Below are 25,779 nucleotides of genomic sequence, written 5' to 3'. Positions count from 1 at the left end.
AGTGTGCACACCGGCAAGAGGAAACCTCACGTGGACTATGAGTTTAGGGCGTTTACGATGTGTCCATGTCGGTTTGCTACAAAGGCGCCACTAATTCTGAGGCACGATGTTGACAGTGAGGGAAGCTGTGAGTGGGGGCACTTGGGAATCCGCTGTGCATCTTCTGCCTAGTTTCGCTGTGAATGTAAAACTGCTCTAAAAAAATAGTCTATTTTTTTAAAGGGATCAGAAATTTTTGTGCTTAAGAATCTCTAAATTAACACAGATTTTTAAAAATTGACACTCAGGAATTAGGCATGTGCCTGCTATATCCAGAGCACTCTGGATCCTATTATGCAGAGCACTCTGACTGATTCATCATCATAACCAGCGAACGCTGCATAGAAGAAAGAAATCCCAACATTCACTATGAGAGTCTAGATCTTGATTCTGTGGCCCTGAATGATTCAACCACATAACTGCTGACAAATGATGCTATACTGCCTAAATTTTATCAAACACAACACAGGGTTGACATCCTTGTTCCAATTTTCTAGACGAGGAAGTGAGGCCCTAAGTGCTAAATCTCTTGCCTGAAGGTCACACAGTTATCCTAAGTTTCAAACTGGTCAGGTTGAACCCGTAATCTGAGCTCCACACTAAACTACCCTCTGGAAAAAACCGGCATCTCTATCTTCACACTCCTGACTGGCTCACTAACCTCGTTGTTAGAATACCTGCTATTTACTGAATATGCACAATTCTCACTGCCCTACACAGCTTATATTATTTAGTTCTTCACAACAATCCCACGATATAAGCTTCACCAGCTTTTGTGAACAAATGATAAGACACGGTAAGGCCGACTGGGGAAGACCAAGGCATCTTGATCGTGTTCCAAAACTGATATGTGACACGAAGTCCAAGCTCCTTTCACAGGGATATATTTCTTTCAAGACTAGAAAGCTGCCTGTTCTTTCTCTTTCAGGTCTTCCTTTCCACTTAAGTGGGGGTGGGGGGGAATCATAAAACTGCTAGGAAATCATACTACTACATTGCCATTTCTTCAGTTTTCATAAATTTTGTCTTGATACGAGAAAGGGGAATCATGATTTAGCTTGTATACAATTTCCATTCAATACAATGGATAGGGTGCCTACTACATAACTTGAATGACAGCAGTGAAAATACAGGACAGCACCCTATCCTCATGGAACTTGTACTTCGGTGGGAAATTGACATAAAGTGAAAATATTAGTTAATGCTTTGAAGACAAAGAGAGCAGAATGAAGGGTTAGAGGTTGAAGATGGTTGTACCATATTTTGATGGTACAATCAGAGAAAGTCTGCTTCCATACATAACGTTAAAGCAGCTAAGAGACAGGCGTGATTCTAGATTTTTTTTTTCAGGTGTAAATCAGCTATTATTTTGACAAGAGGTTAAGTGTACATAAACCCCTTCGGTAGCGGTAACCCAGACACTGAACGATTGATATCCCAAGCATAAATATTGAGAATCCTCTTCTCCACAGGACATTGTACATGGCGCTCGAAGGTGAAGTCTGTGATGTAGTAAGAGATAATTGTTACAGAGCGCATGCTTTTATTACAGAAGAAACACTCAGGCATGCATTAAGCTTTTCTTGTTGTACACGGCACATAATTACTAAAAGTCTCGCCGTCTGATATCTGAAGCTTCTTCTGGCAACTTGGAAGTGAAAGATATTTTGCTAGAGAGAGGCCGTGAGAAATTGGTACCTGTCACCCTGAACTCAAGGGAAGATGCAGAATTAACAAACGAGTGTCCATCTAAAAATTATGAAATGATGGCAGGCTAGGTTGGCTGGCTCAGAGTGAACTCGTAAAGACATTTAGTAATCTTTTAGAGCATTCAGAATATCAGAGAACTGTGGCTTCATAATAGTCCCAACTTTGTCTGATTCAACAATGACATGTTAGGTATACACTGTTCAAAAGGCACAGTGTGGCATATTTTCTAATATTGTCTAAAATTAGTCTCCTTGGTTTTTGAAAGAATAAGACTTGGCCATCTAGACCCATCACTTTGAGAAATAACATTCCCTGGGCTCACTGCATTGATGACTCAATGAGTTTTTTGAATCATTTGGGGCTACAAAAAATCAAGATATGTACTCTAATAATGACTCTTAAGGTTCCTTTCTTTTCTGCAGCGTTTTGAGGTTATGTTGATGCATCGGTCAAAGCATCCTGAATAACAGCATCATCTCACATCTAATTTCCATACCTCTTTGAAGGCACTCTCAGAATCTCCACGTATTTTAAGTGAAGCTCTCCATTTCAGGAAAAGGGTACACTGAATTATTAAGATGGTGTTTTATGGGTTTAATCTGAACACTGTAGTGATTAAAATGACCTAATGCAATAAAAATATAGCTATATGAATATAGACATATAAGCAAGCAAAAATCCATTACTCTGTAAGGTCTTCTATCTTTTTCTCCACCAGAGTCGGGGGCACGTTCGAAACGATCACCTGCATGTCCAGCTGGTTGACCACAGAGACCTGCAGGAGGAGAACCAGAGCCCGTTGAGAACTAACGAGCATTTTTATAACCCATTTCTTTCCTACTATGCATAGACCCAGTGGCTCCCCATGCTTCATTTAGGATTAAGTATCTTTAGTGAGACAACCACCATTAGATTTTGGCCAGGTGGAGATGGGTAGACTATCATTGCTTACTTAGAAGTAACAGAGCCCTAAGTGACTTCTACTCTTGTCGGTTTCTGTGGGGTTTTTTTGTTGGTTGGTGATTGTCTAAAGCATGAAGGAAGGCACATTCATTTTTCTAATTGGGTTATTTAAGAACACTCAGGATAATGGAAAACACGGGTTTTACAAATCTCAGGAAAGCATTCATCCAGTGTGACTAAGAAGCTGAGATGTGAGTAGTTAGAATAATTCATTCCATGGGATCATTAGACAGCCTTCATGTCTGCTTCAGCAGATGCTGGGTTTGTTATGCCCCTGAATACTGGCTTTGTGTATCATGTACAACAAAGGTATTTAAATGTTTACCATTTCTAGATCTTATTTATGTTACTTTCCCAGTGCAGTGGTTAGGCAAATATTTCCAGAAATAAACAGGTCATTTTTGAAGGAATTCTGCTTATAAAATTCTGCTTATAAAGACTTTTTAAAAACATATTTCTATTATTGTTGGGTTCAATCTCTGTAATGGATTAAAATTACAAGAAAGAGTCAAAAGAAGAAAAAGTAATATTTGTGAAGCATACATTCTAAAATCAGAGGTTGCCAGTGTACGTATTATTTCTAAGTTCTTCTAATTCTTCCTAATGGACTTCTTAGCTTTCCTTTTTTTGTCTATTTGTGCCCAGGTACTTTAGATAGTAGTGGCCAATAAAAAAATTAATGTAAGCCACATATACATGCAGATATGTAATTTAAGAGTTTCTGGTCCCCATGATAGAAAGATTTAAAAAAACAGTGAAAGCCATTTAATAATACACTTCACCCAATATGTTAATAGATTATCATCCCAACACACAATCAATACAAAACAACTTATTGAGACATTTTACATTTTTTATACTAAGTCTTTGAAGCCCAGTGTGTACTGTATGCATACTTACAGTACGTCTCAATGTGACACGGCCACATTTCAAGTGCTCAGTAGCAACAGAGGACAAGTGACTAACACACTGGACAGCAAAGCTCTAGAAACCCTCACCTTCTCTTGCTGGTCACTGTCTCTCCTGACTGGTCTCTGGTGCCATCTCATTTTTCTTGAAAAGGAAGAGGCAGCTTAATAATCTTTTTTAGACAGCTTTGTATAGTCTTTGATACAACACCAAAAGTCAAGTGCTAGTCTGAGTGTGAAATTGAAAATCGGGTTTAGTTACATTAAACCACATTTATCTATCTTCCACTTTCAATGGATCTTTACCCACAAATGATGCTTTAATATCATGCATTGGTCATATGGAAAATGCCGGTTCATTGAGTAGCACAGATTCTTCAAATATTGAAACACTACATAATACAATATCAAGAAAAATGTCACATTCCTTAAAATGACCACTGATCTCATGGTCTTTAATAATGGGAAGCTGTCAGGCTCACACTGGTGACTGACTACAAGCTTTCCAATATTCTTTTTATCCTTAAAATTTATTTTACTTTTATTTACTTTCATTTTTTTTTAAGTGTATTCATTTATTTTGAGAGCGAGAGAGTGCGCAAGAGCGGGGTGGGAAGGGCAGAGAGAGGGAGAGAGAATCCCAAGCAGGCTCTGTGCTGTGAGCGCAGACATGGGGCACGATCCCACAAACCACGGGATCATGACCTGAGCTGAAGTCAGATGCTTACTGACTGAGCCACCCAGGTGCCCCCAAGCTTTCAAATATTCTACTTTGCGCTTGGAAGCTTTGATGCTATCAGTAGCCACAAATACTGTCCGTTGTTTTCCTTGAACTGACCGGCTCAATTCATTCATTTTTGTGTAAATGTCTACCAAATATTTAAGTCTGAATAAGCCTATTTTATCTCAAGTTATGTTTTCAAAGCAAAAGCTATTTCGTAAAAAAACAAAAACCCAGCCAATTCAGCTTACATAATAGTTCTCCTTCAGACTGCCCTCTATGTCCTTAAACAACAGAAGTGTTCGAAGCATACTTCCCATTTCATTACACAACATACTGAAAAGGTATTTAGTCAAGAGTGGAGGTTTGTTAAAATTAATCAGTTTTACTGCTTATGAGTAAGGACACTCTTCAAGCTTTTTTTTTTTTCCTGTTCATGTATGACTATGAAGGATACAGTGAAAATAGTGGTGCAAATGCAATACAGTAAAAAAGTCAAACAATGCCCTAGCAGTCTCATGAAAAAAGTTCTGACTCCACCAAACCCCAAAATTATTTGGGGGGGGGCCCTTGGCACTCCATGGACCACACTTTGATAACTGCCAATTTACACTGTAAGACAGAGGTGATTCACCCGTCGATTGGGCACTGGGTACCCTCTGTATGTCAGGAATTATTCTGGGCATTTGAGATACATCAGGGAATAAAATAATTAATTAAAAACAACAACAAAAAGCTATCCTCATGCAGTTTCCGGGTGGAAATACGAACATGAATATAAATCCACTGTAAAGAGAAAACAATTAAGAGGTGTGATGTTACACTGTCGGCTGCAATTCTGAGCTGGATGGTCTGAGGAGGCTCCAGTGTGAACTACATCCTTGGAAATTTTTGGAGGAGATGCGGGAGCTAGTTCTGAACACTTTGGGGGAAAGAACATTCTAGACAGAAGCACTGCAAAATCACAAAAGTGAGGGAATGTCTGCCTATTTGGGGAACAGCAAGTTGGCCAATATTACTGGGTCTGAAGGACTTCAATGGAGAATAGAAAATGATGTCAATGAAGGCCAGATTATCCAGGGCCTCATAGTCTTCTGTAATGACCCAGGAATTTCTCTGAAAGACCTGGGTGATAGGAAAAGCTTTTGAGCAGAGAAACAACAGGACCTGAATTACCTTGTAAGGGATCACTTTGGCTGCTATATTAACACCAGACTTGAGTAGGGGAAGGGAGGAAGCATGGGGGCAAGTTACTGAGTTTGTGAGATGACACAGGTGAAATAGGAGGGTGGTTTCAACCAGGCTCCAATAGGAGAAGGGTTGAAAAATGTGTAGATGACATATACATTTATATATATATACACACACACACATACATACACATACATACATATATATATATATATATACATACACACACAGACATACATATACATATATATGTTCGTCACACACACACACATATATACATAACATTTATGAATACCACAGTATTTACTGAGGGATTCATTGTGTGCCTTAGGAGAGAAAGGAATCAAGAGCTTTTTAGCCTAAGGAACACAAAGATGATCTGGTCATCGAGTAAAACTGAGGAGACGGGGAGGGAGGGATGACAGAGTGAAGAGATGTGATGAAGAAGAGGAACTCAGTTCAGGAAACATTAAATTGGCATCTTCACCCAACTTTCCAGTGTGCACACAGATCTATGAATTTGCTGTTCAGAAATGATCTTTGGGGCCAAAACATAAATGTGATGTTCTTTAGTATATAGATGACATTTTAAAGTTCTGGTGACTGAATGAGTTTACGGAGTGAGAATAGACAGAAAAGAGAATTAATGTCTGACCCAGAAGAAACATCAATATTAAAAGGTCAGGAGAGGAAAATGAACCAGAAAGGAGACTGAGAAGGGATGAACAGTGAGGTAAGAGACGACCACAGGATAATGTGGCCCAGAAGCCTCATAAAGGTAATAACCAGTCGAGTATTGCTGATGGTTCAAATACGATGACGACTGACATTACCAGTGAATTTAGTAACATGGAAGTTCTGGAGGAGGGCTTGGAGCAGAGTTATAATTAGAGACGGTTCAAGAGAGATTCCACAGCAAAAACCTAGAGCCCACCCCAGCAGTGAGTATTTCTGGAAAGAGGAACATAGAAATGAAGTGGTATTTGGAAGGAGATGTAGGTCAAGAGGGTTTTTAACATCAGTTTGGAAGATGGAAAACCAGCATGTTTATGGGAATAATCCAATAAAGGGGAGATTGATATGGCTCTTGCATAAAAGAAACAGAAGAGCGGCTGAAACGATGTCCCAGAGCTGGCGGGTGGGGATTGGGCCTGTTGTAGAGGTAGAAGTAATGATAGGAGCATAAAGAACTTGTCTAAGTGAGCAGGGAAGAAGACAGAGCATACATTGGTATAAATTCTGGTAGATCAGTAAGATTCGTGGTGCGGGTTGTAGTAGTCGTCTTCTAATGCCTTAATTTTATCTTTCAGTGAAACAGAATGTTCATTAACCAGACAACAGTGAGGTTAAGAAGATACTGGAGGACGGCACAATAGGGGCTCTTGCAGGAGAGACGTGTGGAGGGACCAGGAAGCACAGTGTGGTGCTCACGTGGGGGCTTTTATCATTAATTTAAAGTAAGACTCTACAACTGTGTATGTTTCTGGAGACATACTCAGCATGACTATAGGTCTGGAGAGAGGAGAATGTTGGAATTATTTAGACTTATGGTTTTGCCAAATGAGTATGACGTCAGGAGAAAGGGCAAGGAAGTTGAATCCCTATGTGACTGAGGGCTTATGGTGGTCAGTGTTGTACTATAAAGCTAGTGTGCAGCAGAGAGAAACCATGAGGGTGGAGGGAGGCTAAATGGACTGAAGGTCCTGGAGGAGCCATGGAGTGCTGGTGTTAGCTGGGTATGTTCAGTATGACTTTCGAAGATGGGAGGTTTGAAATGGAGGTTATAGAGGCGATGCATTCACTGGTAATGAGAGAAATAGCTGGTTTCTAGTGGATGCAATAGGGTGGAGGGCAAAAGCACCGGAGAAGAGGCAGCCAAGAGGTTGTAAATTCAGGATACTGGAGGAATCATTTGTGTGTGTGTGAAACTGCCAAAAATCAGGACAATGGGATTGCTGGAAATGGTGATAGTAACCAGAAACTTAACTCACTGAGTGTGTTGGGGGAGGAAGACCCAAGGTTTGGGAGATCACAGCAACAATGTGAGAGAGGCAGTGAGTGACAGGCTCAGACAGGGAGAACCAAGGCTGGATCTCAAGAAGAGGGAAGGTCTAGAAGTAGCCACGTCATGCTCAAAGGTCCCCCTCAGCCAGTGTGTGGTCTGAAGTGCAGCAAACAGAAACAGAAAAGGATTCAAACAGAAGCCAGCAGCGTGAGGAGTGTCCTCTTGGGAGAACAGAGTCCCAATAAGCAAGGTTTCTTCTGAATTAAAAATCTTACCTTCACTCACTCCTGCTAAAAATTTTCCAATGCTTTCCCACTACCTTTAAGAAAAAGTTCCAGTGTGTTAACATGGCCGACGACCACCACATGAGCCACCTACTGCCATGCGCAGCCTGGCTCTCAGCTCTCATGCACTCTGCTGGCTCGCTGCTCTGGGCTGAGTACTATCTCTCCGGGACTCAGGCTGTCACAACTTGTCTTCCTTCTCGGTTCTGGCCCAGGCCATTCCCTCTCCATCAAAGCCTCATGTATCCCTTTCTCTCCACATTCCCTTCTCTTGCCTGACAGGATTTCAGACTTACCATAAATGTTGTTTTGCTAGGAAGTTTTCCACACACACACACACACACACACACACACACACACACACACGGTAGTTTTAAAGGTATACTTTTTAATTTCCACACAGTAGTTTATAGAGTCGAAATAAGAAACCCATAAACTTCGCATGGCTTATGTACGTATTACAAATATAATCTACATAGTTATATTTTATTTATGCTATTGTAGTATTTTTTTATTTTAGGAGGGGGAGGGGCATGGAGAGGAAGAGAGAGAATCCTAAGGGGGGGTCCATGCTCAGTGTGGAGCCTGATGCGGGGCTCGACCCCACGCTCTGGGATCATAAGATAAGGAGTTGGACAGTCAATCGACTGAACCCCCCAGGTGCCCCAAAGTAGTATTATAATTATAAATACTTAGCGTAATTACCCTAGTGGCTAATCTTACACGATCACAGTGTGCAGCCCTTTAACATGAAGGGAAATAGCAACATTATTTTATATTAGGTTTGCAGATCTTAATTTTATCAAAAATCAGTGTCAACGTTAGTATCTTCTATGTCAAAAGCTTCCAGACTTAGATTGGCCTTTGTTTACCACCACTGCACTGTTCTAAATGGGGATGTTCGAACTTCATAGCCATCATAGTCAAGGTGGTTGGTCTTCATGAGTACCTATGTAGAAGAAAAATATTGATCCTGCTGTCTGCGTATCTGAGAAGGTTGAACTAGTTCAGAGAATTACATGTAACGGTGAAAATGAAGATTTAATAAGATGCAAACGGCAAAAGAAAAATTATACTTGATGATGCCTTTATGTGAGAAGCATTTCCAGTAATAATTATAACTTGTAATCATAGAAAAATCCAACTAGTCCACACCACCAGGTTGGTGGAAATTCCACAAGTCAGAAACACGGGTATTGAACACCTTCAATAAGCAGTAATATCAAACCACCCTTGAGTACGCTCTACCACTGAGATGGTGTCCAGCCTAAGAAAAAGCAGAGGAAAGCAATGTTCTTGACTGAGCCAAATATAACTTAGTCAAGAATCATCGATGCTATCATCAGGGATTTGGGTCAAATAAGGAAATGACATCTATTGGAGCAGGAATTTGCGTCAAAAAATTTCCTTTTATTTTCTTAATTACAAAAGGTCTAAAAGGAATTTAAGGGGCGCCTGGGTGGCGCAGTCGGTTAAGCGTCCGACTTCAGCCAGGTCACGATCTCGTGGTCCAGGAGTTCGAGCCCCGCATCGGGCTCTGGGCTGATGGCTCAGAGCCTGGAGCCTGTTTCCGATTCTGTGTCTCCCTCTCTCTCTGCCCCTCGCCCGTTCATGCTCTGTCTCTCTCTGTCCCAAAAATAAATAAACGTTGAAAAAAAAATTTTTAAAGGAATTTAAGCATTAATACAAATTTCATACATTTTAATTTCTCCAGCACAACTCTGTGAAGTAATTAAAAAATTTTAAGGAGCTCCAGCCAACTCTATAGTAAAATGAGATCTGAAGACCAAATAGTAATCCAATACTTTGGAATTGCTGTCACAATCATATATAAAAACATATCATGATGTGGTTCCCAAGTGCGAAAAAAATGCACAGCCTTAAAGCTATACCTTTTATATCCTAAGCTAGAGCTATTGACAACCTGGATGAAAATTAATTTAGATTTTAGGAAACCTATTTGGATTAAACTTAAAAGGTCTATGAGTTGGGGCACCTGGGTGACTCATTCAGTTAAGCATCCGATTCTTAGGCTCAGGTCACGATCTCATGGTTCAAGCCCAATGTGGGGCTCTGTGCTGACAGTGCACAGCCTGCTTGGGATTATCTCGCTCCCTCTCTCTCTTCTCCTTCCCTGCTCGTTCTCTCTCTTTCTCTCTCAAAATAATAAAACTTAAATAAAAAAAATTCTATTAGTTGAAAGCACTGACCATGGGGTAACTGCACTCCAGTCCCCTAATCTCAACTTTCACCTACTTACCAGCACATCTGCCTTGCCACTTAGCCCCTGCCCATAGTTGTCAGTCGCGATGACTTGGAATTTGAAGTAGGACCTTCTCATGTTGTGGAAAAGCATAGCGGTTTTGATGAGCCCGGTATATGTTTCTACCACAAATCCTTCTTTTCCCTCTTTAATTGGTGGAATGATGAGTCGGTATGCCATGGCGCTATAATTGCCAGTATCTTTGTCAGTAGCCTAGGAGGGGAAAACAAAGCAAAACAAAACACAGGGTATAAATAAGCAGGAAAAACATAGCCTATATTAAAGGGCTTATTTCTGTTTGTAAGACTGATGTTCTTTTGTGATAATAACACAACACAACCCTCCTAAGTGTCTATTGTTCTGGATATCATCCCGTAGATTATCAGCCTTTGTGTCCACAGGGATGAATGATAATGACTACCCAGGGTGAATTCCAAGGACACAGACACTAACCCGGTCCAGTCAGTGAATCAAGTGTTTTGATTGGCATGTCTGATACATTCCACTCTGGGCTGGGATCCAAATTGGTTTAAGGATGGGATTGATTGTTTACCTAGCCATTGTCTTGTGTAATAGACATAGCTTGTGACAGTGCTTTTCATCTAACCCATTTCCGAAAGGGGAAAAAATAAAATAATGCACTAAAATCTCTCAGATGACAAGAAGAATAAAAGTTCAAAACTTTTTCGTCAATAAGTCTAGAGATATATTAAGATCCTAATTAGTTAATGCCAATGTCATAATTAGAGAAGGTTAGAATACTAATTGTTCCTTTTTAATCACTCAATATCCTGATTAATCAGATTTGTTCCTAGTTGTAGGTACTAATGATCTACATGTTAAGGTTTCTTAATATTTAGAATTTAAAAAGGTAAATAGTTGTTTAGAGGTCTTTTGTAATGAAGCTTTGAGGGTAATATATTAGTCTGGATCTATAGCTTCTACTTCAGAGATGTTTCAGAACACAAATTTGAGAATTATTTCGTAGTGAAATATTTGGAGGAGGAATAATGGATAGGAGAGTCTTAGTGAATTTATACAAGGTTACGTACACCTGCTTCATGATACTAGATATATAACTTTTATATTGTTATTATTCATTATTTTCATTATCTAGTTATTTTTACTAAAAGTATTATTAAATGTCATGTATCAAGCATTTTCGATGTCATTACAATGCTAAGGATTCTACAAAGCATCATCCTTTTAAATACAAACTCTGAGAAATGTATTATGCCAATTATATAAATTAATGCTGTCTAGTGAAACTTTCTGTGGTGATGGAAATGCACTAAATGTGTTCTAACACAGCAGCCACTAGCCACATATGACCAATGAACGCTTGAAATGAGGCTTATGTGACTAAGAAACTGAAATTTTAATTCTAATTAAAGTGATATGGCCAAAGGCTACATAGTAGGTGGTGAAGTTGGGATATAAATAATGACAATAATAGTGAATGCATGTTAAAGGTTACCATGGGCTTGGATCTCCATCTTCAAATTCTCTATATATGTGCTCAACCATTGGAAACATTTAAGGATAGCTCTACCTTTCTATTAAACAAGGTAACTTAAAGTAAGCAAACAAAGAGATATTTTCCTTCAGGATAAGAGATTTCTTGAATTTTGTCAAAATGACTTTCTAAGAAGTCAGATGAGCTGAGCTCCAGCACCAACTCATCTCTGTAGATGGTCTATGTTTCACATGGTGGTGGAGCTGAGTTTTGGCATTAGAGGGACAGTAATTAGATTTCAACATTAGATCACATTATCACTAAAAGGGGAAGAAGAACAAAGAAAAAATAGTTATCAAAGTGTTTCTTTTTAAGCTTTGAACTCAGGCGTTTTATTCATTTAATAAAGTAGAACATAAAAAATAAAAAAAACCATTCCCAACTAAAATTAAAATCAGAGTTTGAATCAAGTAATCAAAGACATTTCTTTTGCATACGATGAGCAAACTTGGGACCAATGACAAATAGGTCAAAGATTTGGTTGAGTATTATCCTTTAACTTATAATTAGCATGGATGTTTCCACTGAAATAAATTTTTTACTGTTAATGCAAATGACAGTGAAGTATTAAAAACATGTACAAAATGCACAAATCGTAAGAATACAGGTCAAAAAAATTGCAAACGATGCACATCCACGTGACTAGCACCTGCTTCAAGAAAGAAAACATTACCGCATCCCAGAATGTTCTCTATATCCTCGAACAACACCTACTCCCTAGGGAAACCAGTGGCCTTATTTCTAACACCATTCAGTAGTTGCGCCTATTCTAAAATGTTATGTTGATGGGATCACACTATATGCTCCCTCTTCTATCTGAATTCTTTTACTCAATTTTGTGTTGTAAGATTCTAAACCCTTATATTTTTAAATTGTTATAGGCATTTTAAATCATTTTATTTCATCTTCCCTCTAACACTATGAGATAGGTATTATTATTCCCTATTTTACCTATGAAGAACACGAGACTCCAATAGTTATATACCTAATCCACTTAGCTCTTTCTGTGCTTCAGGATTCGAATTCTGATCATTCCGACTCTAGAATCTAAGTCCAATTCGCCACATTTCCCATGCTCCCAAGTATTTACAGCTAACATCTAGTCCTGTGCTTTTTTCTTTTTAATTTAAAAATTTTTGTAATTTGAACTTGACACACAGTGTCACATTAGTTTCGCGTGATTCAACATCTCTGTGTGTCATGCTGTGCTTACCCCAAGTGTAGCTACCATCTGTCACCATATAACTCTATTGCAGTATCATTGATGACATTCCTTATGCTGTGCCTTTCATCCCTGTAACTTATCCATTCCGTAACCGGAAGCCTGTACCTTCCCCTCCCCCCCTTCTCCCCTTTTGTCCATCCCCTACACCCCTCCACCAGCAACCATCAGTGTGTTCTTTGTATTTATAGGTCTGATTCTGCTTTATGTTTGTTTGTTTACTTGGTTTTGTTTGTGTGTTTGTTTTAGATTCCACAAATGAGTGAAATTTTATGCTACTTGTCTTTCTCAGTCAAACAAACCTTTGTATTTTTAAATGAACCCTGTAGCTCAACACAATTATATTTAGGAAAGAAAAGGTAGTTACAGTAAAATCATTGTGATTGCTTGGTACATTCAGTTTCTTTGTACAGTTCTTACTGAGTAACTTCCAATTTCAAAAACAAGTAATTTCACTTTCTAGTATTTCTAAGTTACTAGAAACTACAATTTAGGTAACCACAAAGTAGACAGGTTAACAGGTTAAGGTGCTTTTTCAAACACACTGAGGCAGGAGGGAAGGGAGGCTTGGGAGACAAGTTGACTAAAGTAAAGCCATATTGGTTTTAGGCTGACCCTGAACAAAAAGAGTCACAAGATCCAACTCATGGAAGACTATCAGCCCCATGCCCTCTGGCAATAAAAGCCACAAAGGCTGGGCATTCTTAAGACCGCTCCCTGTGGTTAACTCCACAACCCTAAGACAATGGAAAAACAAATGGCCCAATGTAAGTAATAAACCCAAATTTAAAGAGCTACCCCCTCCCTATATGGTTAGCTACCCCCTCCTTATATGGTTCAAAAATCTTTCAGTAGAGACAAAGGGGGTCCTCTTCCCCATCTGGGAGGGAGACCAATACTTTGTGAAGTAGCTCCTTTCTTATTTCTAAATGTCTTGCTCTTGAATTCTTTCACAGACAAAGCCAAGAACCCAAATGGCAAGTGTCCTGAGAACCTCCCTCTCAGAGCCTTGGCCCATCTGGTGTCAATACCATTCCTGAAGCAAATAATCATTTAATGCAAAAGTCTGGGTATGAAATTAGCAATTACAAGTTAGAAATATCTAATTTCTTTTATGATTTTTTCACAGTACATTTGGAGCAAATTATCAAAAAATAAGATACAGGGTTTTTAAAAATCACGTTTACTGGATATTTTCCCAAAAGTATAAAATTACTACTGTCATATTAATGTTGTAAGTAATGACTTCACTTTGCATTTCTATTTCTTTGCATGGTATTAATCCTTTTTGGAATCTCAAAGACCTCATTTCAGAAAACCGGCATTGATGATAGCTTCCCAGAGTCATCAATATTCTTTCAAATCTCCCTCCTTTCTCCCAAGTACATCTAGTTGAATACTAGCCAGTTAGACAGTGAAGGATAAAAATTCCAATTAGTACCACACTTAGAAGTAATTTAAAGTATTTTCAAGTTCAATTTTGAGCGTATTTAATTTTCTTTTTTTTTTATTTAAAAAAAATTTTTTTTTTCAACGTTTATTTATTTTTGGGACAGAGAGAGACAGAGCATGAATGGGCAAGGGGCAGAGAGAGAGGGAGACACAGAATCGGAAACAGGCTCCAGGCTCTGAGCCATCAGCCCAGAGCCCGACACGGGGCTCGAACTCACGTATCGTGAGATCGTGACCTGGCTGAAGTCGGCCGTTTAACCGACTGCGCCACCCAGGCGCCCCAAGCGTATTTAATTTTCAACAAACACATGATTTAAGACTGAAACCTGTCTATAAGATGTGACTGATCAATGTTGTGTAGGTACATGGGAATTACACATAATTAACAACCAAATATTCCTTCATGATATCAATGAGAAGACATGATATATTTATGTACTAAATTACACCAAAAATACTGATAAAAAAAATAAGAACACAATTTTAAATCTGGTTTCAGATGTGAAAAGTGAGAGTTTCAGCAGAGTGTACTACAATAACTATTTGCTTTCTATGTTTGATAATTTTAAATTTACTTTTATGTTTTGTGTGTTTGTGTGTGTGTGTGTGTGTGTGTGTGTGTGCATGTGTAGGTTGTGTTTTAGAGAGATAAGGACTCAAATGTCGGGTGTGATTTTGAAAAAATATCACTCAGAGTTTCAGTTTTCCTTATTCATAAAATGAAAAAAAAACACTGATCAACAAACATTATTTCAAGATAAATATGTATATGTGTATATATATTTATATACACATATATATACATATATAAAGATAGCCAAGTGTAGTATAACTATTATAACTTAATATTTTATAATATTAAAAATTTTAACATTTTTCATATCATGATATTTACCAATGAATATGCACAAAATTACTTTAAGCTTATTACTCCAGACATGTTATCATGAGATTGTAACTTCCTTAAAATAATCCATTAATCAATTTTTTCAAGATACCTGTACTTTGCTCTTTTTTTTTTTTTTAAAGTTTACTTATTTTCAGAGAGAGAGCACACTGCATGTGAGCATAAGCAGGGCAGGGGCAGACAGAGAGGGAGAGAGAGAATCCCAAGCAAGCTCCACACTGTCAGTGCAGAGCCTGATGTAGGGCATGAACCCACAAACCATGAGATCATGACCTGAGCCAAAATCAAAAGCTGGACGCTTAACTGAGCCACCCAGGCACCCCTCCTGTTGAGTAAATTTTATTGTTATTATTTTATAGATAAAGGAAGGAAGGCACACAGAGAGTACTTACTTTCTCATAATCACAATGACAATCGATAGCAAACCTGGGGAGGGCTCACTCTAAAACCTATATGGAAACCACTATGCTCAGTCTGTCACACTAAGTACCAGGACTGAGACCCCAGTGAACACAACAGTAAGTGCTAGATAAAAGATGACAAGAACTCTTCCTAGACATGTTAGGGACACAGAAAGAAAATAATACATATGCAGGCCACAAACTAAGTGAAGGCAGAAATACAAAACTCTTAGTGCTGAGTGTGGTTCCACATAGAGGGCTTTTTGCTGATCTAGGTGAGCTTAAAATTCTTGTGGCTGTGATTGGCTCAGAGAATAGGAAACAATACCCAATGCTTACTCACAGAAGTGAGTCTAAGACTACCCTTCCCAGGATGCTAAATTCTCACCTTAAGGACGATTGAGAAATTCATCTCTCCTTTCCAGCCACCACTGCCACCACCATCCCAAACTGCTAAGAAAATCTCCAGGCTTAAGCTTTGATGTTGATTGCAGTGGGGAAAAACCTTCCTTGAGAATCAATCCAACCAACACAAGACCTCATTGGGTCTGTAGCCTTCATTCATACACTACCAATTTGCTCAATTCAAGGAGTAATCATAATATTCTGAACTTGTAAACCCAGTGGTCCTAGACTCTACCTGAATAAACAGAAAAACCACAACTGAGAATTTGAGAAAAGTGACCTGTCACTGATAGTGGCCTAGCCTCCTCCCAGAAGAAAGCGCATTTTCAAAACAACCACCTCCAACCTATGCCTTAAATAATCCTAACAAGTAAGTTCCAAGAAAGATAAAAAAAAGTGAGAGTAAAATAATCCTAAAAATGAAGAAGGCACAAAATTCCATAAAGAAGAGTTAGTTGAAGAAAAAGCAAAATCAGGGCTGCTTGGTGGCGCAGTTGGTTAAGCCTCTGACTCTGGCTCAGGTCATGATCTCGAGGTTCGTGGGTTCAAGCCCCGCACTGGGCTCTGTGCTGACAGTTCAGAGCCTGGAGCCTGCTTCAGATTCCGTGTCTCCCTCTCTCTCTGCCCCTCTCCTGATTGTTCTCTGTTTCTCTCAAAAAATAAATAAACTTAAAAAAAATAATAATAAATAAATAAAGCAAAATCATACCCACGGAGGGAATTAGCAGGCACAGAATACAAAGCAGACGTGTTCAGTATGTTTCAGTAAACAGACATCTTAAAAATAGGAGGAGAAATAAGAATAGCTGCACATAAATAAAAAGTATCTTGTAGAAATGAAGAAACAGTAATTGAAACGATAAACTCAGAGATGAAGCGATTAGCAGTGTAGGCATAGTTGATGAGAGAATTAGTGAACTGAATGGTAGGATAGAAGAAATGACCCAGAATGCCTTACAGGACAAACAGACACATAAACCTAAAAGCAAATTTGAGCCATAGCATTTAGTGATAAAGTTTAGCAAATGTCTAATCAGAGGTTTAAGAAGAGAGAACAGAATTTTCCAGAATTGATAAAAACAACAACAACAACAACAACAAACAAAAAAACAGCTGTCAACAGATTCAAGAAGCCCAATAAAGTACCAACAGGACAAACACAAAGTGCCCTCCACATCTTGTAGAAACTGCAGAAGGCGTGGCAGCCTACCCGCAACAGAAGGTGGAGTCATAGAAGGGTCTCAGGAGTAGAAGAATGGTGGTTGAGTGGAAGGAGGGAAATATCTTCAAAGTGCCCAGAGAAAATAGCTGCACACTTGGAATTCTAGCCCTAGCAAAAATGTCTTTCAAAAACAAGAAGGAAATAAACACTTTTTGAGACAATCACAGGGTGGCGTGGAAAGGTACCGATGGAAAGTTCTACATGGTGTCCCTTAAATGAAATGATTCCAGTGGAACATCTAAGATATAGGAAGATATGAAAAAGCAAATAAAGTATTAAATGTTTAAATCACTCTACTTGAGCATGGTGTCTACAATGCATAATTCTATTCTTCTGTGTGGACAAAAACACAGACTAAGATATCCCAAAACAATAACATATAAATTTCAACGGTAAGGACTTACTTTAAATGTCTGAATATTCTAAATAATATTCAGGGTGGAGGGTACATTGGTATTTTTAGGTACATGTATGTTAAAATTTCTAAGGTAACACTTATTAAATAATTTTTTTAACGTTTATTTATTTTTGAGACAGAGACAGAGCATGAATGGGGGAGGGGCAGAGAGAGAGGGAGACACAGAATCGGAAACAGGCTCCAGGGTCTGAGCTGTCAGCACAGAGCTCGACGCGGGGCTCAAACTCACCGACTGCAAGATCATGACCTGAGCCAAAGTCTGACGCTTAACTGACTGAGCCACCCAGGCGCCCCATTTATTAAATAAAATAGAGCATATAACATCGCAAATGCACAAAGGATACACAGGGAAGGAAGAGAAATGAGATAAAAATATAGAAAACAAAACAAAACAGGACAAGGGAAATACAAAATAAAGCAATAGAGGGTAAGAATCTATCATTTCTGCAGTTAGAATAAAAATAATTCAATCTTCTACTTAACAAACCAGGTTAATCACAGGGGATAGAATATACTCTAATGTAGAATACATCAACGCTAAAAGAAGGAAAGTGGAAACATAAGTCAAAATTCATTTTAATTTAGAAAATTTATTTTCATATAGAAATTTACCTTTCTGGCTTTTGCTGGGGGGTTGGAGAAGGAACTGATATTTAAAAATGTTAACAAGGGGGCGCCTGCGTGGCTCAGTTTGTTAAGCGGTCAACTCTTGGTTTCAGTTCAGGTCATGATCTCATGGTTTGTGAGTTCAAGCCCCGCATCGGGCTCTGCGCTGACAGTGCGGAGTCTGCTAGAGATTCTCTCTCTCTCTGCTCCTCCCCCACTCATGCTCTCTGTCACATTCTAAATAAATAAACTTAAAAAATATTTAACGATACATAAATAAAAATGTTAACAATATTAAAAGTTAGTCCCGATGTGTTCATGTGTGGCTGAGAAGAACGAGTTTCACTATTTGCCTGAGATGTCTGTCATTGGAGAACTTAAGCGTGAATAAAACAAAAGAGCTAAGTACTATTTTTTAAATAAATTAAACTTTGTGAATATAACCTGCATTGTTTCCTTAAAAAATGCGGAAAATTCCTAAAGATATTGTAAGAAAGGGGAAAATATAAGTAAAAATTATAAGTTGATTACATAATTTTTAGATAGTAGTAAGGACACATCTAACAAACTTGGTTAAATTAACACCTAAAAATTAAAGCTGGCTCATCGTGAAAATTGTAACTGAATCAAATTTGCTACACAATCGATGCCACTTGACTTTTTCTATCAGCTTCTTTATAATAAAAAATGTACACTGGGCTCCGGGCACAGTCTTTATTATCTGGAAGAGGTAACCTTGGAAGATTTGATTCATAGACTTTTGGGAGTTTCTGTGAGTGAGTAAAATCAGGAAAGTTATGTCTAAAGTTGTTTTAAAAGAATGAAAATCAGAAATGAATATTATAATTATACCTGTTGTAATTATATTTCTAAATGAAAGCTAAGACACAGGAAACACTTATGAATTTCTAAGACCTCATCTGGAAATTTTAATGCACACAGGTGCCCAACATTAAGAGAAAATCACCAAATAATTGCCTCTATCATATAGGGGTGTAGGTGAGCCCATTAATTTTCTAGCAGCCTAAATAACTGTTCCCCTCTGTTGCCTAAATGAATACTATGGATGTGGAAATATTAGTGGAATAATTAGTGATGTCCTAAGAACTTCCAAAGCCCATTAAAGTCCAATAATGCTAATTTTAAATTTCGGTTTTTCAATTAGACCCCATTTTAACATTTAACAGCACTGAAGGCTCACTCTCCCTGTAATAGAGTGAAAGTATTTTAGAATGTCAGGGCAAAAACTCTCAAATCCCACATTTCCACCTACTAATGTCAGCATGTCAAGCTGTGTTTGTAAGGGGCAAAAAGAACAGATCCTTGGCTTCTTAAACTACTTTAACTTGGCTCTTGTATTTTCAGGAACTACAAAGAAACCTTCATTTTAAAGCTCTTAAGACAATACATATGTCCAACATATGATAAAATATGAATGAGAAAAGTAAAATGTCAGGTAGAGAGGTCTATTTATAAGGCTATTCAAGACTTAGGCAAAAAAAAAAAAAAAAAAAGGCAGAAAAAGAGAGGGCATAGACATTTCAAATAAGAAAGCTTAATGTCTGGTTTTTTGTTTTGTTTTGTTTTGTTTTTGGATGTCAAAAAGGTGAGTACAGTCCAATACTTCCTAATTCCAATGTATCTACTATTTGTATAATTAAGTAAAAGTCTAATATAATTCAGAGATATTCTAGTAAAATAAAACTTACTGTAGAAACAACAATTTAATAATATAAGGTAGACACAGGCAACACAATTTGAATGACAAAAACCTTTTCAGGAGTTTTACTGTTATTTTATTATAGCTAGAATTTATCAAAGCTTACTCTTAAAAAGTGGTGCCCAATATCACATGATAATTCCTATTTGGAAAATTAAAGAAAGAGACTGGAGAACAACAAAATCTTCCTTTTATCATTTTTAAAGTTATACACTGAAACATGTTTTATTACAGGAGGCATGAGATTTAAACATCGGAAAGACTTGCATTTATGTGATCATTGAAACTTTTTTTTAAGTTTAATTTTCTTTTCTTTGTAAAATCTTCAGAAAAGAAATACTACCTCAAAAAATACTTGCTTTGTTCTTTTCTTCATTATTGCTATTCTCATGACTGATCATATATTCTCCAATGAAGCTTTGAAATGGACTCTGAAATATTTGTTCTACCTTTTCATCCAGGTGGAAAAGAAAGAAATTGTGTTCCATTCAACACACAGTAATAACAGAAAACATGTACAATTTGAACTCTCTGAGAGAGGAAAACGAGTTTTTGATGTTGATTCTGAATAACAGATTGTTAAAGGTTTTTGGTGAAAGCTCACTTATTATAGGAATGTCTAAGAAGTTTGTACTGTTGCTATGATTCTGCAGTTATGAATTCCAATCCTTCAGCATTCAAAGCAAATTAAATGATCCTCCTTATTTCTCACCTGTGTTCTTTGTCAGTTACATTACATTAGATCAATCCAAGGCCAATATAGTTCCACCTTCTCATCTCCCCGGCTCCTGTCCCTCTTCTAGCTGCTGTGCTGGTCCCTCCCGCCGTCGTCTGCCCACCTGTTAAGGGCACCCCACCCAGACATGAACTGGGCCACAGATCTCAGCATCCATCATCTGGCCCCAGGCCTCCCGACTTCCTGTCTGTCAGCAAGCCTTCCACGTTGGAGATCTGCAATACCCCTCAGTTCACAGACTACCAAGCAGATGCTGCCCCAGCAAGCCCTCACGACTGAGTTTTCACTCCAGCCATGGCAGAAAGACGGTCGAGAGCCCCCACATGCCACAAGAGGGGCATTATGACCCGCACACGAAATATTCTTAGTCTGATCCCAGTGCACCATTCCAACTTCCTGCCCTACAGGTACCGCTACTTGAATTTCCCCCAAACCATACTACATTTTTTTTTCCTGAACAATCTGTGTTCTTCTATGATTCCAACTCTTTACTTACTCAGTTTCTTCTAATTTAAAATGTCTCTTATTGGGGTGCCTGGGTGGCTCAGTTGGTTGAGCATCCGACTTTGGCTCAGATCATGATCTCAAGGTTGGTGAGTTTGAGGCCCACATCAGGCTCTGTGCTGACAGCTCGGAGCCTAGTTCAGATTCTGTGTCTCTCTCTCTTTCTGCCCCTTCCCCACTCATGCTCTCTCTCTTTCTCTCTCAAAAATAAATAGACGTTAAAAAATGTTTAAGAAGTGTCTTTTGTCTGCTAGGCCAAATGGTGCTCCCTCCTGGATTATATTATGGTATATGTGTGAGCACGCCCACACACACACCTACACATACTGAATATATATAATATTGAACAATAAAGCCAAGTCTCACCTTAAATGATAATTTTCTCAAGTCCGTCCCAATTCCCTTAGGGGCACTGCTGTTTCCACCTGCATGTTCCTAACTACTATATTTTATGTATTTTTTACTACAGCATTTACCTTGGCATGTTATACTATTTATGTGTATCTATTACACTTGATTTTCTTATTCTTTTATATTTTTTGTGACTTGGTTTTCAGATTGGCCACTAAAATCTCCTTCAAAAATGAAAATTAAAATTTAAAGAGGATATATAACATTTGTTTAAAATCCTCTTGAACACAAACTTTTTTTTTAAGCTTATTTTTGTTCCCATCATTAAATTATTTAAGACAGTTTGTCCTTCATGTGTTCAAAAATTTGGACCACCTTGCTTCATGAAAAGATTTGAGTACCCTGTCACTTAAACATCCTCATTTATATTTTTACAGTTTTAAAGCACAATTAATTTACGAGATAAAGAATGGCATTTTCATCATTGCAAAAAGGTTTAGGATATGAATAATGTATAAGAAGCCTATTTATTCTTCAATTATTAAGTTTAAGAGGGAATTGGAGGATCCTGATAGCAAGGCATGTGCAAATTAAATACGAATGTGGCATCTTCTGTGTGTTCTCTCTGACAACGTTTGCCCATTTAAGACAGAAACAATAAGCACACACAAAAAGCTTTACTACAAAAAGCAAAACCTTTATCATTGCTTTTTAAAGAGTATGTCAAAGGAAAGTGGAATTCAATTTATAAACCTTTTACTTTGGAAAATAAATGGAGAACTTTCAAAAATATAGTGAATATAAAGTACTATGAGGAAATTAATGATTAGCAGCAGAAAAGCCTTTAGGACCATTAACGTGACACTAATTATACAGAGGCCCATACTGACAGATTGGAATGGTGCTATTTACACATGGGAAAATAAAATCTGCCTCCTTGAATATATATACACCGCAACATTTTAATGTAAACAACACATTCAACAACAACAAAAAAACTTGCTTTCTGCAATGTCCTTCATTTAAATTGGTGGTATTTCAGAAACCATCTCTCTGTCTCTATGTATGTGTGTATATATACATACATACACATACATGGATATATGACACACATATATGTAAACATGTATGCACAGACATATATTTTTTTCAGTTTTATAACAATGTATATTTCGTCTAACATGTAACAAGTTTGATAAGAAGAAACAGCTGTAACACAAAAGTAAAATTCCTGTTACTATTATTTTTTGTTGGATGAAATTCTAAAAAGAATTGGCCCCAAAACAACATACTACAAAGCAGAGTGGCCAACATTACAATTCCACCTTGAGATACTAGGCTAAAATATTATTATTCTCAGTTGCTAATTTTTAAAAATATTTTTAGTTTTTAGGGGCGCCTGGGTGGCGCAGTCGGTTAAGCATCCGACTTCAGCCAGGTCACGATCTCGCGGTCCGTGAGTTCGAGCCCCGCGTCGGGCTCTGGGCTGACGGCTCAGAGCCTGGAGCCTGTTTCCGATTCTGTGTCTCCCTCTCTCTCTGCCCCTCCCCCGTTCATGCTCTGTCTCTCTCTGTCCCAAAATAAATAAAAACGTTGAAAAGAAAAAAAAAATTAAAAAAAAAATATTTTTAGTTTTTGAGAAGCATGGATGAGATTGTAATAAGTGATGAATCTACTTTTGCAAAATTATTTAAATGCTTTTTTCACCCTGTTTTCCTTTTTAAAAATTCCTAAATTAGTTTCTTTCTTTTTTGACTCCTAAATCAATCTTTTTAAAACTTTATTTATTTATTTATTTATTTATTTAATTTTTTAACATTTATTTATTATTGAGAGACAGAGCATGAGCAGGGGAGGGGCAGAGAGAGAGGGAAACACAGAATCCAAAGCAGGCTCCAGGTCCTGAGCTGTCAGCACAGAGCCCAACACGGGGCTCGAACTCATGGACTGTGAGATCATGACCTGAGCCGAAGCTGGACGCTTAAGCGACTGAGCCACCCAGGGGCCCCTTAAAACTTTTTTTAAATGTTTATTTATTTTTGAGAGAGAGGGACAGACAGAGAATGAGCAGGGGAGAGGCAGAGAGAGAGGGAAACACAGAATCTGAAGCAGGCTCCAGGCTCTGAGCTGTCAGCAAAGAGCCCGATGCGGGCTCGAACCCATGAACTGTGAGACCGTGACCTGAGTCCAAGTTGGACGCTCAACCAACTGAGCCACCCAGGTGCCACTTCATATTATTATTCTTGATCTGTGTTATTTGTAAAGATGAAAAATTGTAGCCAATTAAATGTCCAACTGTCTTTTATAATGTGTCTAATATATAAATACTTGATTATCTCTTGTTTATTACAGAAATATCAGAAAATGTATATTAGCAAAGGAATACTAAAAACTCTACATTGTATCCATTTATAGCCATTATTAATATGTTTATATATGTCCTTTTATATTTCCTATATATAGATATGCTTTCTGTAACCAGGATCAGATGATCTGTATGGCTTTTATAACCTATTATTTTCAGTCATTAGCCAGTTATATGGATTTTTTTAATCTTAAACAAAAACAGCCTATTTCTATTTCAAACAACACATAATAGGAAGAGTGGCATTTTAAAAATTTTTAATAAATAAGTAATTATTTTTTTATTAGTATTATTTTTAAAAATAAGCATATTTTAAGGGGTATATAAAATCTATAAATTGTACCAATATTGTCAAGGCTCAAAAGATAGTTACTAGGTTGCCCCATACCTTAGTTATTGTAAATAATGCTGCAATAAACAAAAGGGTGCCTATATATTTTTGAATTAGTGCTTATGTTTTCTTTGTGTAAATACTCAGTAGTGGAATTTGTGGATCACAAGGCAGTTCTATTTTTAATATCTGAGGAACCTCCATAATGTTTTCTACCGTGGATGCACCAGATTGCACTCCCACTGATGGTGTGAGAGGCTTCCTTTTTCTTCACATCCTTGCCGACACCTGCTGTTTGTCATGTGTTTGATTTTAGCCACTCCGACTGGCATGAGGTGGTACCTCATTGTGGTTTTGATTTGCATTTCCCTGATGAGGAGTGATGTGGAGTATTTTTTCATGTGTCTGTTGACCATGTGGATGTTGACAGACAAATGGATTAGAAAGATGTGGTTTGTATACACCGGACTATTACACAGCCATAATAAAGGGATGAGATTTGGCATTTGCATGGATGGACCCAGAAGGTGTTACGCTAAGTGAAGTAAGTCAAACTGAAAAAGACAAATACCACAGGACTTCACTCATATGTGGAATCTAAAAAACAAAACAAATGAATAAACCAACAAACGGAAGACAAAATTAGACCTAGAAATACAGACAGCACACTGATGGTTGCCAGCGGGGAGAGGACCGAGGGGATGAGCAAGAAGGATGAAGGGCAAGGGAGTACAGGCTCCTAGTTATGGAATGAATCACTCATGGAAATAAAAGGCACAGCCCAGGGAATACAGTCAGTGATGCTGTAATAGTGCTGTGTGGTGACAAATGGTAGCCACACTTGTGTTGAGTGTCGCACAATTTACACAGAAGTTGAATCACTGTGTTGTACTCCCGAAATGAATGTCACATTGTGGGTCAACTACATACAGATTAAAAAAAAAGAAGAAGAAATAGAGTTACTAGGTAACACTCATCTTTGATAAAATTGTTAGTTTCTGTTTGCTTTGTTTTGGCGGAGAAATAGCATTGGCCCATCTGTCTTTAGCCTACTTGCCTTTGGCCAACCTCAGGTAATCGAAATAGTTCTTCAGCCAATTAAGAACTGGCATTGACAATGACTGGAATTTACTCAATGCGGATTGAGTGTCAGCACTGAAGAACTGTAATGAATAAAAGATTATACTCAAACAAGATCTGGCAAAGCCTAAGTAAGAGGTAAGTGTGTACAAAGTGTTCTGCATTGGCTAAGGACCTTATAAACAGGGGATCATTTACTTTTCTTAACTCTGGTAGGTATAAAGAACAAAGCCATTCTGTAGATGCTGTTCCTGAGCTGTGTGTGTGACAGTAAAACTCCGCAAATGACCCCCAATCACACAGCTGGTGAGTGGATCCTGGAATGTTTGACTCCGAGGCCCATGCGAGATTTGCCAGTGAACTGGATGGAGGGAAGTATGTGTTGGACTGAAGGTTATCTCCAGATCCTGGTTTCAGAGAGAGAGAGAGAGAGAGAGAGAGAGAGAGAGAGAGAGAGAG

At 38.1% G+C, this 25,779-nt stretch overlaps 1 protein-coding gene across 21 annotated transcripts in view; it reads right to left on the bottom strand.

The window, feature by feature from the left end:
• PCDH15 (protocadherin related 15) overlaps nt 1–25,779 on the bottom strand; it is a 1,259,847-nt gene that overhangs the window by 57,042 nt on the left and 1,177,026 nt on the right. For all 21 annotated transcript variants that reach the window (XR_005784343.1, XR_005784344.1, XR_005784345.1 and 18 more), the window contains 2 exons: nt 10,082–10,297; nt 2,436–2,524 (listed from right to left, as the gene is read on the bottom strand). Coding sequence is in view for 18 of the 21 variants with exons in the window: in XM_040454209.1 (XP_040310143.1) it covers nt 2,436–2,524; nt 10,082–10,297 (305 nt within the window). In the remaining 3 variants the exon portion in view is untranslated. The remainder of the gene's footprint in view (nt 1–2,435; nt 2,525–10,081; nt 10,298–25,779) is intronic.

The sequence above is a fragment of the Herpailurus yagouaroundi genome, unplaced genomic scaffold, assembly GCF_014898765.1.
Source record: "Herpailurus yagouaroundi ecotype Mexico unplaced genomic scaffold, PumYag 211, whole genome shotgun sequence".
Lineage (NCBI taxonomy): Eukaryota > Metazoa > Chordata > Mammalia > Carnivora > Felidae > Herpailurus > Herpailurus yagouaroundi.
Note: the sequence above shows the minus strand (reverse complement) of the source record. Positions and strands in the feature narration are given on the sequence as shown.